General features: G+C 42.7%; 1 protein-coding gene and 1 non-coding gene across 3 annotated transcripts; both read left to right on the top strand.

Annotated features, from left to right (window-relative positions):
* The first annotated feature begins 2,025 nt into the window (after window positions 1–2,025).
* TRNAI-AAU (transfer RNA isoleucine (anticodon AAU)) lies at window positions 2,026–2,099 on the top strand. Its single transcript has one exon. It is a non-coding gene; the product is annotated as a tRNA-Ile (tRNA).
* A 630-nt stretch (window positions 2,100–2,729) lies between these two features.
* On the top strand, window positions 2,730–14,581 carry ZNF839 (zinc finger protein 839). 2 transcript variants are annotated; one of them, XM_054161829.1, is made up of 8 exons: window positions 2,730–3,536; window positions 4,461–5,387; window positions 7,019–7,270; window positions 8,025–8,117; window positions 8,459–8,611; window positions 10,274–10,414; window positions 11,391–11,529; window positions 13,237–14,581. In XM_054161829.1, the coding sequence occupies exons 1-8, from the start codon at window positions 2,817–2,819 to the stop codon at window positions 14,199–14,201; spliced, it is 3,390 nt and encodes a 1,129-aa protein (XP_054017804.1). In that variant the 5' UTR covers window positions 2,730–2,816; the 3' UTR covers window positions 14,202–14,581. The 2 variants fall into 2 exon arrangements, with proteins under 2 accessions (XP_054017804.1, XP_054017805.1); XM_054161830.1 differs by lacking the exon at window positions 10,274–10,414.
* The last annotated feature ends 1,315 nt before the right edge of the window (window positions 14,582–15,896 follow it).

Below are 15,896 nucleotides of genomic sequence, written 5' to 3'. Positions count from 1 at the left end.
AGCACAGAAAATCGATCATCATTTGCAGTTAATCCAATGCAAAATGATAGAAAAGATAGCACTATAATAGTCAGAAAAGAATATCATAAAAACCTAGAGCAGGTAGTGTGTCGCAGATGCCAAGTTGCTGAGAAAGAAAAAGCCACGACATTTAAATACAACATTGATGCAGGGAGGACAAGAAAAATAACCAAAAGATGAAGAAAGCAACAAGTAGTTCAGCTTGAGCAACAGTCACAAGATCTCGGCACATAATAATTGCATTCAGAAAAATGCAAAATGTAAAGGATGTGACACGGGGTGATTAGAAGAATGATGCTAAGTAACAGAAGGAAAGGCTTGCAGAAGAAATAACGAGAAACTTGGCAATTTCTGAGAAAGTACTTGGAGAAACCAGGCTATTGCTTCACGAGAGTCGGAAAAACATTCACACTGTAGAAGCCAGGACTGGCATGCAGAGGGACCTGCGTTTACATATGCGGTCTCAGTAGGGAGCCCTAGGAGATGGCTGCAGTACCGGCATTTTCCAGAGACTGCAAAAGCACCTACCACTACATCAGCCCGAGTCACCCCTCCGCAGCCCCATACCCCCGTCCTGTCTTGCCAGAGTCACCGGTGATCGCCGGCCTCCCCAGAGGTTGCGGGGCCTACACCGTACCTCAGAAAGGGCCTTGTGCCCACGACTTCCGCACCAAGCAAGCCCATTGCTTTCTCCCGCGACCCCTTACTGTTCATCCTGCGGTCGACTGTAAGTCCCGAGGTGACCGAGAGAGCAGCCGCTTCCCGTCCCGACCGTCGAGTACCCCCCGGCCCAGCCCTCCGCGCCATGTTGTATTCTCGTCACCCTGGCAACCGCGCAGGCTCCCGCTCCCCGCCCCGGCCCTGCCCTGTGGCGCGCGGACCCACAGGCCGCGCCGGCGCATTGCGGCCTCCGGACGGCGCGGAGGGAGTTCGGCGCACGCACAGGGGGCATCCTGTGAGGCAGTCGGTTGGAGTGCGTCGCCGCCACTGGTGGAGGCGCGGAGTGGGCGAGGGTTTGGGTTACGCAGCGTGTGGCGGCCAAGCGCGTTCGCTTCGCCCCACTACGGCCCAGGCCCTTTGGCTTTCACCCCTTCGCCTGTCTTGGTTTGTGTGGAGCCGTTCTCCTGCCCGCGCTCCACGAGCCAGTCTTTCCTGGGGCGGCGTTAGCGTTGAGCCTTACGTGGGCGAGAGGTTAATGCGTGCAGCTCTCGGACTAAACTAATGAGTGCTCTGTATATCGATGGGTGGCCAGTCCCTTGTAAAGGCGCGGCCAGTGCCGGCCTTTGGTCTCTTCCAGCTCTCCTGCGAACTCAGGTCCGTCTCCGGTGATCTCCTGATCCCTAGTGGTTTCTGTGTGCTGCTGCAGGTTTGAATTAGGCGGGCTTTACCGGCTTTATTTCTGTCTCCACTGCCCAGCTTGCGCGAGGAGTAAATAGAGGGCGAGGACCTGGGCGACGGCTTCGCTCGGTGCTAACCTGTCACCGAGCCGGCCTCCCCAAAACCTGCCTTTTGTATAGAGGTATCTTCGCCGTGCCCTTCCTATTTGCTAAATGTACATAATATATTTTAACGTAGGCTTCAAAACTGAGATAAGTTGTCTTAAACGCTACTTACATAGTAAAAAGCACAATATTACGAAAAAGTGAATAATTTGTCCGTGCAAACTAAGATCTTAACGGTGTATTAAAGAGCCGAAAGAGTAAATATCACAAATATTTTGCTTAGTTTAAACGAAACTGGAATTGTATATTCGAAATCCTGGGGGAAGTAATTGACTTAAGAGACGGTTGTCATCTAGGCCCTGTATGTTTATAAGCGGGGCCGAGTGCTTTGGGGTAAAAGATCACTTAAGGATGTGCTTCCCCCTGTATGAGCCCGGCTCCTGGGGGTCCGGATTGCGAAGCGTTCCGTGTTCTGCCAGTCAGTTCTTGCACCTGTTATGGTCATAATAGGGGAGTGGGCAAGCTGTTATTTACTGATAGCTGAAAGCAGCTTTAACAAGGAGGCCGGTTAGCTCAGTTGGTTAGAGCGTGGTGCTAATAACGCCAAGGTCGCGGGTTCGATCCCCGTACGGGCCAATGTGTTTTCCTTTTTCTTTCTTTCTTCTTTTCTTTTCCTCCTTTCCTTTCTTTTCTTCTTTCTTTTCTTCTCCTGGTGATTCCCTTCCGCCTCACCCGCGTCTACTGAAGTGCCTAGTGCTACCGCCGCACCAGGACACAGCTGTAGGGTGCCGGTGGGCACAGGAGCACACTGCCCAGCGCGGCGGCAGCACTAAACGTGCTCCATCCTGCAGTTTACAGACCTCGAGCCGGCCCCAGGCGCATGTGGGTTCTTATTTCTATGGGGGCGCCTGCAGCAGCGACTGGAGACGTGCTCGGATCACCCCCTCAGGCGCATTTTCATTCGTGCAGGTTCCACCTCTTGCGTGCCACACGCCTTCCCACCTGGTTCTATTCCCCGCAGGCGTGCGAAAGCCCACTCAGCGAGAGCGAGTAACGAGCCGCAAAACGTTTGCCAGGGAAAACTCCACTCACTTTAGTTCCCTCCCGCCCAGTTTGTATCACTGGTGGGTACCACCTCCGGGCGCGACAGGCGTCCCGCCCGCCGCACCTTCAGAGATTTTTGCCCCCGTGAGGCCGCCGTCAGTGCACGGTAACCCCGCCCCAGGATTGCGGCGGGCCGCTGCCGGGGGCGCCATTGGTCCGCGTGCCGCCGGTGTCCCTCACTTCGCTCCGCGCCTCCGAGACCTCCCCGGGGGGGGACTATGCGGCTCCCGCTTGCTGACGCCTGCCAAGATGGCGGCTCCTGAGGAGGGGGGCACAGAGGCTCCCCCGTCCCCTCCTTCCACTGAAGACGAGCCCCCCGGGTGGGTGACCGCCTCCTGTGGGGATCCTCTCAGCGTAGCGGCAGGCAGGGCTGCCGGGACGGTGGAAGAGGAAGGCAGGGGCGCGGTGGAGCTCCTCGTCCCGCTGCCCCACGCGGAGGGCCCAGAGCTGCTGGAGGCGAGGGAGGAGCTGGTGCAGAGCTTGGCCGCTCTGGAAGCCGGCGCGACAGGGACCGGCACCATCCTTTACCTGCAGCCGGACGGGAGTCCGGTGGAAGGCACGGGGCTGAGTGCCGAGGAGCAGCGGCGACTGCTGGAACAGCTGCTGGCCACGGCTGAGTGCCCGGGGCTGGTCACAGCGGAGCCGGCGCCCCCGCCGCTTTGGCACGCTGCCACGCCGCTGGCCCCTGCGGAGCTACAGCAGGTTATCGAGCAAGTGAGCAAGGCCCACGAGCAGCAGAAGCCGGCGGCAGCCGCCCCTCTGGAGCCCTGCCCGGGTCCACCGCTCTCCCGCGGCGAGGGGTGCCCGCCGCCACGGGACGCTGGCCCGCTACCGCCGCAGGCCTGCGGGGCAGCCCCCCCGCTGGGCAACATCATGCACAACGCCGCCCAGCAGCTGCAGAGCGTAGCCCAGCAGGTCGCCCTGCAGCAGGGCAAAGCCATGGCGGCCGCCCGGCTCCTTCCGCAGAAGGTAACTGATGTGGGGGCTGCGGAGGGAGGGAGCCTGCTGCGTCCGTTTAGTGGTAAAATCCATCGCCGAGGGCAGATCTCTAGGGTGCGGGGGTGTAATTTTTAATTTCTTTTTTTCCCCTCCCTTCTCAGTTACACCTGCCCTTGGGTGTAGAGTCGAGTCTCGCAGCTGAGACAACTTCAACATGGTTTAGAAAAATCCATCTTTGAATGTACATTCTAGCTGCTGTGGTCAGTATTTCGGTCCATATGCAGCTACAGCAGCTTAGAAGGGCTGTCTCTTAGTGGTTAAGTGGTGATGCACAGGTAGATAACTCATGTCCTTCTTACAGAAGGTGACAATACCTGAGCTTCAATCCATGTATTGGGCAGCAGGAGTGGTCAAGTGATGAGTTCAAGCTCAGGCAGAAATTTGAATGAGGAGGAATGTCTGAGGGAGACGAACAGCAACACACCCCTACTTTAAATCGTTGTCATAATTTTTTTTGAACTGGGCATTTATTAAGAGCATGTCCTGTATCAGGTGCTTGGCCTGTGTCATTTAGTAGGCTCTGGTTGTGTGTTTAGTTTGCTGAAGGTTATTAATCTGCATAGGTGATGGCGTTGACTCTGCTAGTTCAGAACAGGCCTGCTAACACGCAACAAAGCTGTGACACGGCCTAAGTAAGCAAACTTCACATGCTTTAGTTGAACAACAGTCACATCAATAAATGTGCAGGAAAGTCTGTAGTTTGAATGAAAGGAATCTGTGCTTTGAAGTTTAATCTGTGCTTTGATGCATTAGAGTGGAAAACTAATGATGTGCATTGTTTTCTTTGTGCTTTGCTTTAAGGGGGGGTGTGTATCAGCTTGATAAGTATTGTCTTTATTTATAAATACTGTGTTTGTGTAATTTCAACTCTTCCTTTTTTTTCCACAAACACAGCTGGAAGCAATTTGTGTCCAAGTTCAGCCAGGACAGATGAAGGAAACTGAAAGGCCAATGCCATCGTTGGCACCAATCCAGCCCAAAACTGTAACGCTGAGTCAGTCGGTTGGTAGAAATTCTAGCATACCAGGACTTGGCATTATTAATCCCCAGATAATTAGGATACAGCCTGTTACAGGAGCTGAGCAGCAGCAGCTATTTCTCCACAGTTCTTCTGACTCTCCAGTTCAGGTGCTTATGCAGAGACCTTTACCATCTCATGGATCTAGGTCTGTGAACAAGATTGCCACATCTAAGATCCTAAATGGACAGAAAGCTACACATGCCACAGTATCAGCCACCAGGTCTCCAAATATTTCCATGGCTGCAGTCAGTTCAGCAAATACTTTAACACCATGCCTTGAAAAAAAACAAAAAGATGACAAATTAAAGAAATCCTTGAAAGTGAAAACTCGTTCTGGACGGATTTCACGCCCCCCAAAATACAAAGCTAAAGACTATAAATTCATTAAAATGGAGGATTTGGCTGATGGTCATCAATCCGATTCTGATGACTACTCTGAGCTGAGTATAGAAGATGATGAAGAAGGAAAGGTGAAAGGAAAAGATGCATTATTCAGTTCTTCAAATTATAATCTGAAACCCAAAATGTTTAAATGTCAGACTTGCGAAAAATCCTATATAGGAAAAGGAGGATTAGCAAGACATTATAAACTTAACCCAGGCCATGGACAGCTGGAGTCTTCACCTCAAAAAATACCTCTAAGTAAAGCTAATGGAAGTTTATTTGTGGACAGCACCTGTGGAATAAAAGACGAAATGACGAGTCCAGCACATTTGAATTCAATTGCTGTCACTTTAAATAATGAAAATGCACTAGCTACCAGTCTAGAAGAAACTGTTCATTTGAAGGCTGGAGAACAGGTAAAGCATGTTACTTAGGCCAGTTCTGTAGAAAGCAAAGTGTCAGTTTTGTAGCTGCATAGTCTTGTACTTCTCAGGAGTATTCAATACAGTAAATTAAACATTTGCCATTGACTTGCCTTGAAAATCAAATTATTTGCTCTTGCAGTGTTGCAGGAATAATACTTGTGCACATGCACATAAAATAAAATGTTCTCTGTTAATTCGTTACTGGTTTTCCAGCATACAGTTTTCAGCTTGAAAAATCCTTGTCTGTATAGATGGCAATCTTTGTATTCAGATATGAATACTATTTTCAGTTACAACTTTTAGCATAATAGACAGCAAGACATCATCTTCTTTGTCAATTTCTGTTAGTGAAATAGAGGGTTTTCTAATATTTTTTTTCTCTATGGTGACAGTTGTTTGGGTTCCAACAGTAGACCTGCTTTTCCTACAGCAGGTTTTGAAAATGTGGCAAACCAAGCTCTTTGGTGAAACTTCATTCTTTGGTTTGGAAGCTGCGGTAGCTGCATTTTAATTTTTTTTCTGTCATGTTTTAAGCTGGTCACTTCAAAGTAAAGTTTCTCTTTTAGTATTAAAGTGACTCTTAACATTTTGCAGCAAGCACTGATGCAGCTGCTTTCTAGGAAAAGAATACTGTCTTGGATGTAGTAGTGCCATATTTATTACTTCTATTTGTAAATGCAGAGTTCTCAGAAATGTGAAAATTTGCTGCAGGTGCAGCAAACCAACCTCTGCTCTCTTCTATCATATTTGGGAAAAGAAAATTGCAGAATACTGAAGTCTGCTCTTTGTGTTATTACATAGTTGTACTTCCCTGTGCAGCACACACTTTACCCAGGATGATGGGAATTGAGAAAAATTTCAGTCTGTCTCATATATGATGCTAACTACTGATTTCCAGATTGTCATTGTACCTGCTACTTCTAACTAGCAAATACAGATTTTACAAACCTGCACTTTGGCCCATAGATTTGTTACAGTTTTTGGCCAAGGACATTGCCTTCTGGAAATAATAGCAGGATTAATAAAACTGGTACATTGATAGAGAGAGGAAGGCAATAAAGATCCTCACAATCAACCTAGTCTTCTGACACTTTTAGAAGTTTATTAATTTAACCCCTGGATGGAACAGACATAAATTTGCCCTTGTTAGTGCTTTCCTGATAGTGGGGAGCTACTGAACACTGGGATGAAAATGTACTGGTTATGAAAAGGAGCTTGATATACCTCAGTACTATTGTAAAAGGAGCCTGATATACTTCAGTACTACTGTAAACTTAAAAGATACTGGGACATTCATAGAAATTCTAGCTTGGAAGGGAAGACAAGATAAAATGTGTTCAGTATGAAGTAAAAAAAATGATCTTGCACCAAAATCACAACAATAACTTAAAAATAGCAAATGTACTTTAGAGTATGCCACATGGTCTTATAACAGAAGCTACTTCTGAGCTGTGTTCGTAGGGAGGACTAAAGATTCTGAAATGTGGAAACCGGGCATTGTATTTTTAGTTATCGTCCTTGTGACTACTTGTTTTTTGCATAGATGAACTTAATTATAAAAATGTCTTACTTCAAACACTGTTTAAAATGGTGAATAAATACTTTTCTCTTTTTTAATTAAGACGTGTAAGTCTACAGAAAGCAGACACCTGTTGGCAGAACAACAAAATGAAACTAGTTCAGGACAGCGGGGACCCATAACACCAAAAGGACCTGGAAGACCCAGACGACCAAAGAGACGTGGTCGACCAAGGATGGGTGGAAGATCTAGGTGTTCTGGAAGGCTTAGCAGACCTGGTCAGTCCCCTTCAAAGTCACTTAGTAGTGTGTCAGCAGAACGCAATGTGTTCAGAAGAAAAGCTAGGTTAAAAGAGGTATGGTTCTCTTCTGCAATTACTTGCCTAGTATCTTGCCCCTGCCCTCTGGTGTTATTTTTCTGTTGTGTGGTTTGGTGTCTTTTTTTTTTAATCACTTCTTTTCAAGAATGATTTTTTTTTTTTTTTAACATCCTTGTGTACAGACAAGATGAAAGCCTAAGGTGCCTGCTAAGAAGAAGAAAACAATTTGTTTTTAAGGGAGAAAACAATTATAGGAGAACACTGGACACAAGGCAAAATGGGAACTTGGTCTGGAAAGGGAATTTTGGCATGTAGATATAATCTCATTATCATTTTTTCTGGAGAAGGACAGTTACTGTTACGTATCTCCAACACAGTAAAAAGAAATAGACCAAACAGAAGTTGGATAACATCAAAAAACAAACAACGAAACAAGCAAACAAACAAAAAAACAAACCCACAAATAATCTCTTGGGGGAGGACAGAATGAGGATTAAAATCCATGCAACTAACACAATTTTTTGTTTCCTATGTGTTGTGGAAGATCCTTTATGGCTGCTGAATCTCCTGATGGTCTTTTTATCAATCAGGAAACATTGTGGAACTGAATTTTGTCTGTAGATGGGTAGTAACTCTTCTCAGGTTTTCTAATTTATCTCCTCTTGGTGCTATGTTTGCATCTGTTCCCTAAGTTGCTTAAGTATACAGTGTACCTTTCAAAAAGTGTTCTGAATGTGGGATGCATAACCTCTGTAGGCTACCTTAATAAACTCATTCTGATTTTTGACAGCTCATACAACAATGCGACAATGAAGACTTAATGGAGCTGGCTCTCCCACGTCTTACAAAACTTGTTACGGTATACGAATTTCTGTTGATGAAGGTGAGGATTTTTTATGTAAAAATGTTAAATTATTTTAGGAAGACTCCCATTAGTATACATTAACAGATTCCTTTAGAGATGTATCTGAGTTTCCTAAGTTACAGTTCTGCAAAGTGCAGATGTTCTACACATCGGTGTTACACAGGCAAAACTCTGGTAAGTCTCTTGACTGAAAGGCTTTTTGCTGCCTTGTTCAGTGGCATTTCTTAATAGTCCAGAATCTTTTGACTTCAATGTTTCTGTTTTAAAATGTCAGCAAAACAAACTGACAGATTTTAATGCAATCTTTTTTTAAATGTAGGGAGGGGGAAACAAATCCTTTTTTCCTGTCTTATTTCTAGGTTGAAAAAGGGTATCCTTCCAAAGCTTACTTCCCAGATGTGTATAGGGAATTTGAAGACTTGCATAATATGGTAAAGAAAATGGCTTTTGATCACCTCAATAATTCTGATTTGCTGAGTTGCCAGCAGCCTGTTGAAATTAAAGATGCTAAGGTAATAAAGCACTCTGGAGATGTGATTTTTGCTTTGTTTTATTTTGGGTGATTTGTGCTTTTATTTTTCTCTGGTAAGCTTTGTTGTGCTGGTAAAGTTATTTGAAGAAAACATGGTTTTGATGAGTAAACCAGACATTATTGTAAAAAGTTAAACAGCTAACTGAAGAGGAAAAAAAAAATCCATAATGAAACTGCAGTTCTAGTTTATGGCAACAGATACAAGTAGAAATACTAAAAAAAAAAGAACCTAGCAGCACTGACATCTGTCTTGCTTATCTAGGGTAGTGTGAACTAGCACCTTGCTGCAAGGTGTATTTAGCATTATCAGCTAATAAAAGTTTATCTTGATGTTTGATTAGGAGAGAGGGGTCTATTTTTAAAAGGAGTGGCCTTGATTTGAAGGGATAAATAGGCTCAATGCTTAATGAGGCCAGACTGAATGCATTTACGCAGTTCACACTTGTGCTAGCAGCTATGAAAGGTAGTGAATACATTAATAAAACTGCAAACTGTTATTTTTGAGACTTCAGATTCATTGTTTATGCAGCTACAGCTAGAAAGACAATGTAGGTTTGGGCTTTATGGTGGTTTTTTTTTAGTTTTTGTTTTTTTTTTTTTTCCCTGGTCCTTTTTTTTGGGGTTTTATTTGGGAGGGTTGCTTTTTATTAATGTGGATCTGCTTATCTTTATGGATCCTTGGCAGTCTCTGTGCCCCTTGCTTAGAATAAGTCAGCTCTTTGTACATAACATATTTTTTGTTTTCTGTGTTTCCAGTAGTGAAAACACTGTTGTTTTTTTTTAATACTACTTCCAACAAAAAAAATGTAAATGATGTCTTCATTAAGGTACATCAGCACTGAATTATAAATACTGGGGGGGGGGAACCTATTGTAAAAGTCAGGATAGGAGCAATGGAGATAAGCTTTTTGATCTTAGAATAAGTCTGGATTAAAAAATGAAGTCCTGTGTGGCCTGTTAGCAGTGGTTAATACTTACTTTTCAGAATAAATTATGATGTTCACTGTATATACTAAAAGCCTTTCAAGAATTACTACTTGCTCATCTGGTAATTTTGTGATTAACACCAACATTTCCCTTTGGAGGAAAAAAAGGTTGTACCAACTAAAGGGTCGTTTTTGATACTGCCAGTCCCAAAATGCCACCTCTTTCTTGCTTCTCTTCTGTGTAAATGTTCTATAAAAAAGCAAACAAAATCAACCCATCCCTGAGTGTTACAGTAGCACACCTACTTAAGGATGAGGCACAGGAATGGAAAGTGGGGTGGAATCCTGGACTTCTTAAGAGATACTCTTAAACAAGAAGACTTAACATTTTTTAAATAATGGAGGACCTAGACAGTGTTCTTTATTAGACTCTGCTCTTAGTAACTGTCTCTGGATTCTATATATAACCATTGTACTCCTAATTCTTTTGAGTTTGCCTGTTACTATTCACCTTCAAATGAAGGTTGTGTTCTATTAATACGGAGGCAAGTAGAAAACATGAGAGTCTAAATACTTCATGGAGCATTGATGATTGTTGGATTTGACCCTGTATAGTTCTAATTCAGTCTTCAGAAAACAAATCAGTATTTCAGCATTTATGCATTCAGACTGTAGAGGCTAATGTTTTACTTTTTTTCCTATAACTGTTTTTAAAGGTTGCTGAATCTCTAGGAATTACAGAAATACTCACTGGAGAACGAAAGACCCAAGGTGTAGACTCTTGTTCACAATCTATAACTGAAATGGTTAGTGAGCAAGTGCCTGTGGAGTTACTGGGACAAAAACGGTTAGCTGAGGTATGAAATACCTTTGTGGAAATTAAAAATGAAATTAAGACCAATTAAAACCTGTTTAAACAGATCATTTATTCGTTACAAAATTACAGTATCTGACTTGGGTTAAAGTCTTTCATGGTGTTTGGAATTTGGAAATATTTTTAAAAGCACTTGCTGCTGTGGTATCATAGCAGAGCATATGAACTAGCATGCTAACCATGCACTTTGGGAAGACACTTGATAGCATCCAGGACAGAATCCTGAATGCTTACAGGTAATCTCACAATACAAGCAAAAAAGTTTGTTGAAGTGCTAGTAAATGGGGGGCCCCACAGTGAGAAGGATCCTCAGATGCTACTAACTACTTGTGTTGGAGTAAGCAGGCTAACCTGCAACATGCTCAGATTTTGGAGAAGTGGTTGCTCTGCTAGCTGGTGGTTGGTAGAGGTGCATGAAAACAGTTCCCTTCTTTCTAACAAGGCAGTTGACCAGATTTAATCTGTTTACAGCTGTAGTGAGTAGCCATGATTCCTCTTCTTGAAAGTCACGTCTCTATGATCTGTCCCCTTAACTGTTCTCCTTTTTATTTAATCCAGAGTTGTCTCTGATGGTGGCTAAATAAGACTAGTGCTTTTGCCTGTGGTTAAATTAAAGAGCCGATTAGTCTTTATTAACCAAACAATGTTGGGCAGGCTGTTCACAGCCCTTTAATAAGTTGGAGAGAGAGCTTGTAGTGCGTTTCATGTTGTACAGCTAATCACAAGAGCTAAGAGAGATTTGATGGTGAAGCAAAGGCAGTTGGTTTCAACCAAGTATCAAAAGTCATCGGTGACATTTTGTCAAGGGCTGTTTAAATCCTTACCTTTTAGGACAAGTGTTAGTGTAAAATGGTGCTTTCAAGGAGAGTATCGGTTCACTGCCCGCAGCTGGTTTGTGATCTTTCCGATATTGTTAGCTGTTATGATGGCAGCCAGTTAATTATCTCTTGTATTGACAGAGCTCAGGGGAGGAACTGTTGCCATCAGCCAAAAGGACCAAGTTAGAAGACATAATGGAGAATGTGAATAATGCTTATGCCAGTCAAGATGAAGTGAAAGAAAAGAGTGGGAATTTGTGTTCACTGTTTGAAAAAGATGGTAACCTCTTCAGATATTCCAATTCTGTTCTGTTCGTGGAGGAGCTGAACAAATACCTTTTTTTCTTCAAGCTACTGTGGTTTTTTGTCTTAAGGTTTCATTTCTTAACTTGCTTCCCTGGTCCTTCAAAAGCAGCTTTTTAACTGGAAAGGCCTTGTGGGGAAAAAAGTTACGGATGGTGCAGATCACAGGAGTAGCTCAATTCTGAATGCATGTTAATCCAGATATTGATACTACTGCAGTACTATGAGAATAGTACTGTTCTCTACTGCATGCTTTGTGTCCACCCTATCTCTTATAGCAGAAATGGTGCATGACCTTTGTGTGTCAGCAGTGGAAGTGTAGAGGAAGAGGAAGCAGTGTGTGTGTCCTTCCCCTTTGCTCCAGTAGGCTGCAATAGCAGAATCACCAGAGCTTTGTGGATCCTGGGGGAGGGGGAGAGCCTGTGCCAGCTGTGCCGGGACAGATGGGTGTCACTTGAAGACTGGAATTGAGACACCATTTTGCGCCAAAGTCTTTAGGCAGTTGCCTTTCTTCTTATCCCTTGTCTGAGAATAGCAGAGCAACAATGGATTAGAAAGTGAGATGGGTCTCTATCTGTGATCTCCTAAAACTCCACTGATCTTTTAAACAAAAGTGTTGCAGTAGTTCAGTCACTTTTGCAACAGATTCCAGGCCTGGCCCATCTGTAGTATGGTGTGCATGTCAGTACTGTCCTCTTGCTTTGTAAATACCTTCTTTTGGTGTTGCTGCAAGTTGCTTGGCTTTTGCCCTTTGTACTACTTCTATCAATGGCTCTTTTTTTTTTTTTTCCCCCTTTAGCAGTTTGCTTTCCTTTTCCATTCCTCTGAAGGGTTCTTTGCATGATTCTGCTTATTTCTGGATGCACTATTATTTTTTCTAGGTTATGAGTTTCTTAATTTTTGTTTCATTTGCACCTACTAACAGGGCTTTTGCTACTCTACAGTATAGAAAGTTTAAAATGGTCCCTTCTGCAGTGTTGGGCCTCCTTTGTTGTGCAGTGGTATCTTTCAAACCAAATCAACCTACTTGTTCCTTGTAATCTTCAATAACAAAAGCTGACAGCTCATGCTACTGCAGCTTAGTAGTTACTATCTCTTGGTCCAGGTCAAATAACTGGTAAAACACACTACACTTCTAGTGCTTTTTACCTATTTCGTCACAGGACAGAGTGCTCCCAGAGCTATTGGCACAGCTACTTAGAGATGCAGTGATTTAATGACATGTCTGAGTCCAGGATGAGCTTGAGTATCAACAGAAATTTGATCATGTTTAAAAGCTTCTGTCAGTTATGATGATAATCGGGGTAACAGCTGACTACTTGGTGCCTGGAATATTCTTTATCTTTCAATGTTGCTGGCTACATGCCATATAAAAAAAAAAAAAGTGATTTTAAGAGCAGGTTGTTTTCAGGCTTAAGAGAAAAATGCTGCTTCTAATATAAGGTCTTTTGGAATAGAAATGCTCAACAGTATTCCACTATCCAAAAATTCCTTAATTATTCTTATTCTGACTTCCTCATTGGAAAGTGCTGTGAAACACTTAAAAGGTGCTTCAGGGTTGCTAATTTGGGGAAAAAAGCAGGAAAGTAGCCTAGCTTTTCCTAAAAAATTATTGCTGAAAAATAATTTTTTGGACTTGCAATATTGGATTGCCCAACAAAATTATATTTCTTTCGCCTTTCAGGTTTTAATCCATCAAATGGAGAAATCCTTCTTCCAGAATATGGGCATATCATGCTGAAAACAAAGGAAGATAATTCATTTGCTGATTCAGGAGTCAGAATCAATGATGAAAAATCAGGTACCTTCTCCCAGACTGTGAAAGTGAAGATAGACTATTCCCAACCTGTGAACATACAGGGACCAGATACAGCAAGCGGTGCATCTTTGCTACATAGTGAAGTTGCGTTGCCTGTCAAAGCTGATGGTTCATCTGCATTAGTTCAAGCACATTTCATGAGCGAGAATACACCAGGTGGACTGTCAGCTCCCAAACTTTGCAACTCTGTGTTGGAGAATGCAATGGGCAGTCAGAGCACTGATTTACAAGCAATCAAAGAAAATGATCACAATCAAAAATACCAGAAACTGGAAGAAGAAAACAATAATTTTGCAATTAAAGAACATTCAGAACAACTTCATAATGCTGCTGGGACTGAGATGCAGGAAATTGAAAAAGTTTTTTCAGCAAACATTGTGCCAATAAACTACCCACACAGTGCTCAGACTGAGTCACACCAGAACCCTGTCCAGGAAACCTCCATGTCCACTCAAGCGAACCACGAAAACTCTTCTAAAAACGTGAATGAATTTTCTTCTGGGGCAGAGGAGCAACATGAGCTGGAGAATACAGTTACTGTAGATGAAACTGTAGCCTTTGAGATTACCGATGAGAGCCATGATTTCTTGTCTCAGGGACATGAACAGATTTTTATTCAGACTTTAGATGGGCTTATACTATCCCATCCAGATACTTCTGTTTTGTCTCAGGCAGAAGGCATCGTTATTGTAACCGATTCCAATGGTACTACAATGCACATTCGCACACCTGAGGGGATTCCTTTGGAAACCATGGAAGCACTACTGGCAATGGAAGCAGATGGCCAAAGTGAAGATATTTTGCTTTCACAAAGTGAATTGGAGCCATAAACCAGAAAACTATATGCTTTCTTCTGGCAAATACTGACTCTATAAAATGTATATTTTTCTAATGTGAATACTGAAATAATTGAAATTTAACTTATTTGTAAACTGTTTCTATGCTCTGTACTTTTTATAACTTATGTTTATATAAACCTAGCAGCATTGCAACCAAAAAATCTAGAATTGACATTGTTCTATTTGCTTTATATGTTGGGGGTGGGTGGAAAATGGAAATCTGTCAACCCTAAAACTGTTGCACTATTCTCTTTTGTTACATAATTCCTTTTTTCTCTCTAGCCATCTAAAAATGCAGTGAAATTGTACTGCTGTTCAGCAGTGATGTGCTGTGTACTGGCAAGCTGTATATGGGTAAAATAAAAACTATATTGAAAGTGTACATTTCCTGTGCCTTGGAGATTGCAAAACACTTACTGCACTTTCTTAAAGCTATCCTGAACATTCATTAGAATCAAGGCTTGATACCCGTAAATCTGCCTGGAAAAATGGGCAGTTTTAAATACAATCTACACTTGTGCATTTTGGGAACAAAGTGACAGCCTAGCTGATCCTTACTTAAATAAATATCCACCGAGTTAGAGACAAAAATAGCCTCAAACAAGACCTGATTTGTGCTGAACTGTTGGATATGTATTTTAAGCATGCTTGTCTAATGCTCAGCCACACCTTTAAAAACTGCTGTTACTTTGACAGCGGAAGGTAAGTAGTTATTTCTTAATGAGATGCCACATTATCTTTTTACTTTAGTCTGCAGTGGTCTATTTTTGTTAGACTTGTGTTGTACTTTTTATCTTTCAGATGATGCATCCTTTATCCATTCTGAAGTTTGACCTTCCCAGTAACTCCCAACTGCCCCACACTATTTAATCGTAGTAAAAAGGTATCCTTGACTGTAATCCCTGTTCCTCTATTCAGCCAGAAAACTGCCCAATTTACTTATATACCGCTGTCTTGTATTTTTATATTTTCAGTATGTTGCTTAGCTGATAGCATTTTTGTGGTGACCTCCTGGCAGCTTCTTGTCCAAGGCACTGTTTTCTTTCAAGAAGCTTAGCAGGTGAAAAAACAACAGCCTGAAATGATCACCATCTTTGTTTATGAGCTATTGTAGACATTACAGAAAACTGGTACGATACCTTTAAAATGTGTGTTACCTCATTGCTATACACGAGACTACTGAGATAGCTGCACACATCAGCTAAAAGGACCTGGGATGTGCAGAACTGTTCTTAAAGCAAATAGGAACATTGGGTTTTGGTCTTGCTACTGAGAAAACACTAAAGCAATATTTAATCTCTAAATTGTCCTGTTTAAAAATCTGCTCTACTGCTCCCTTTAACATAATTGATTTTCATTGTTGTTTTGTGTTTGTGGTTCTTGGCTTTTTTTGTCTTAGATGCCTAAGTACAAGATTAATTTGATTAGCCAGAACACTTCCTTGCCTTTCTTTTATGTGTGAATGTGAAAAGTGTCATCATATATTAGTAAGCTCCTGTCTGGTGGTTGGGTTTATGATGTAATTCTTGGTTTGGGTTTTGTTCCCTGTATTCTTTTAAGAGGTGGTAATGGTCAGAGAATACAGATCTACTTTGTAGCTGAAGATACCATACAAAGCAAGGTTCTGCTACTCTTTCAAAGTCATTGGTTGCTGTGAGCAATTCTTTATTACCCTCTTTTGTACTG

The sequence above is a fragment of the Dryobates pubescens genome, chromosome 5 (assembly GCF_014839835.1).
Source record: "Dryobates pubescens isolate bDryPub1 chromosome 5, bDryPub1.pri, whole genome shotgun sequence".
NCBI lineage: Eukaryota > Metazoa > Chordata > Aves > Piciformes > Picidae > Dryobates > Dryobates pubescens.
This window is presented reverse-complemented; position numbering and strand designations above follow the sequence as displayed.

Bases quoted from the DNA above. Each gene is read 5' to 3' on its own strand.
- ZNF839 (XM_054161829.1), top strand. From the start codon at position 2,817: ATGGCGGCTCCTGAGGAGGGGGGCACAGAGGCTCCCCCGTCCCCTCCT. The intron at 3,537-4,460 runs GTAACTGATGTG...CCACAAACACAG, and splicing joins CCCGGCTCCTTCCGCAGAAG to CTGGAAGCAATTTGTGTCCA. The intron at 8,118-8,458 runs GTGAGGATTTTT...TCTTATTTCTAG, and splicing joins ACGAATTTCTGTTGATGAAG to GTTGAAAAAGGGTATCCTTC.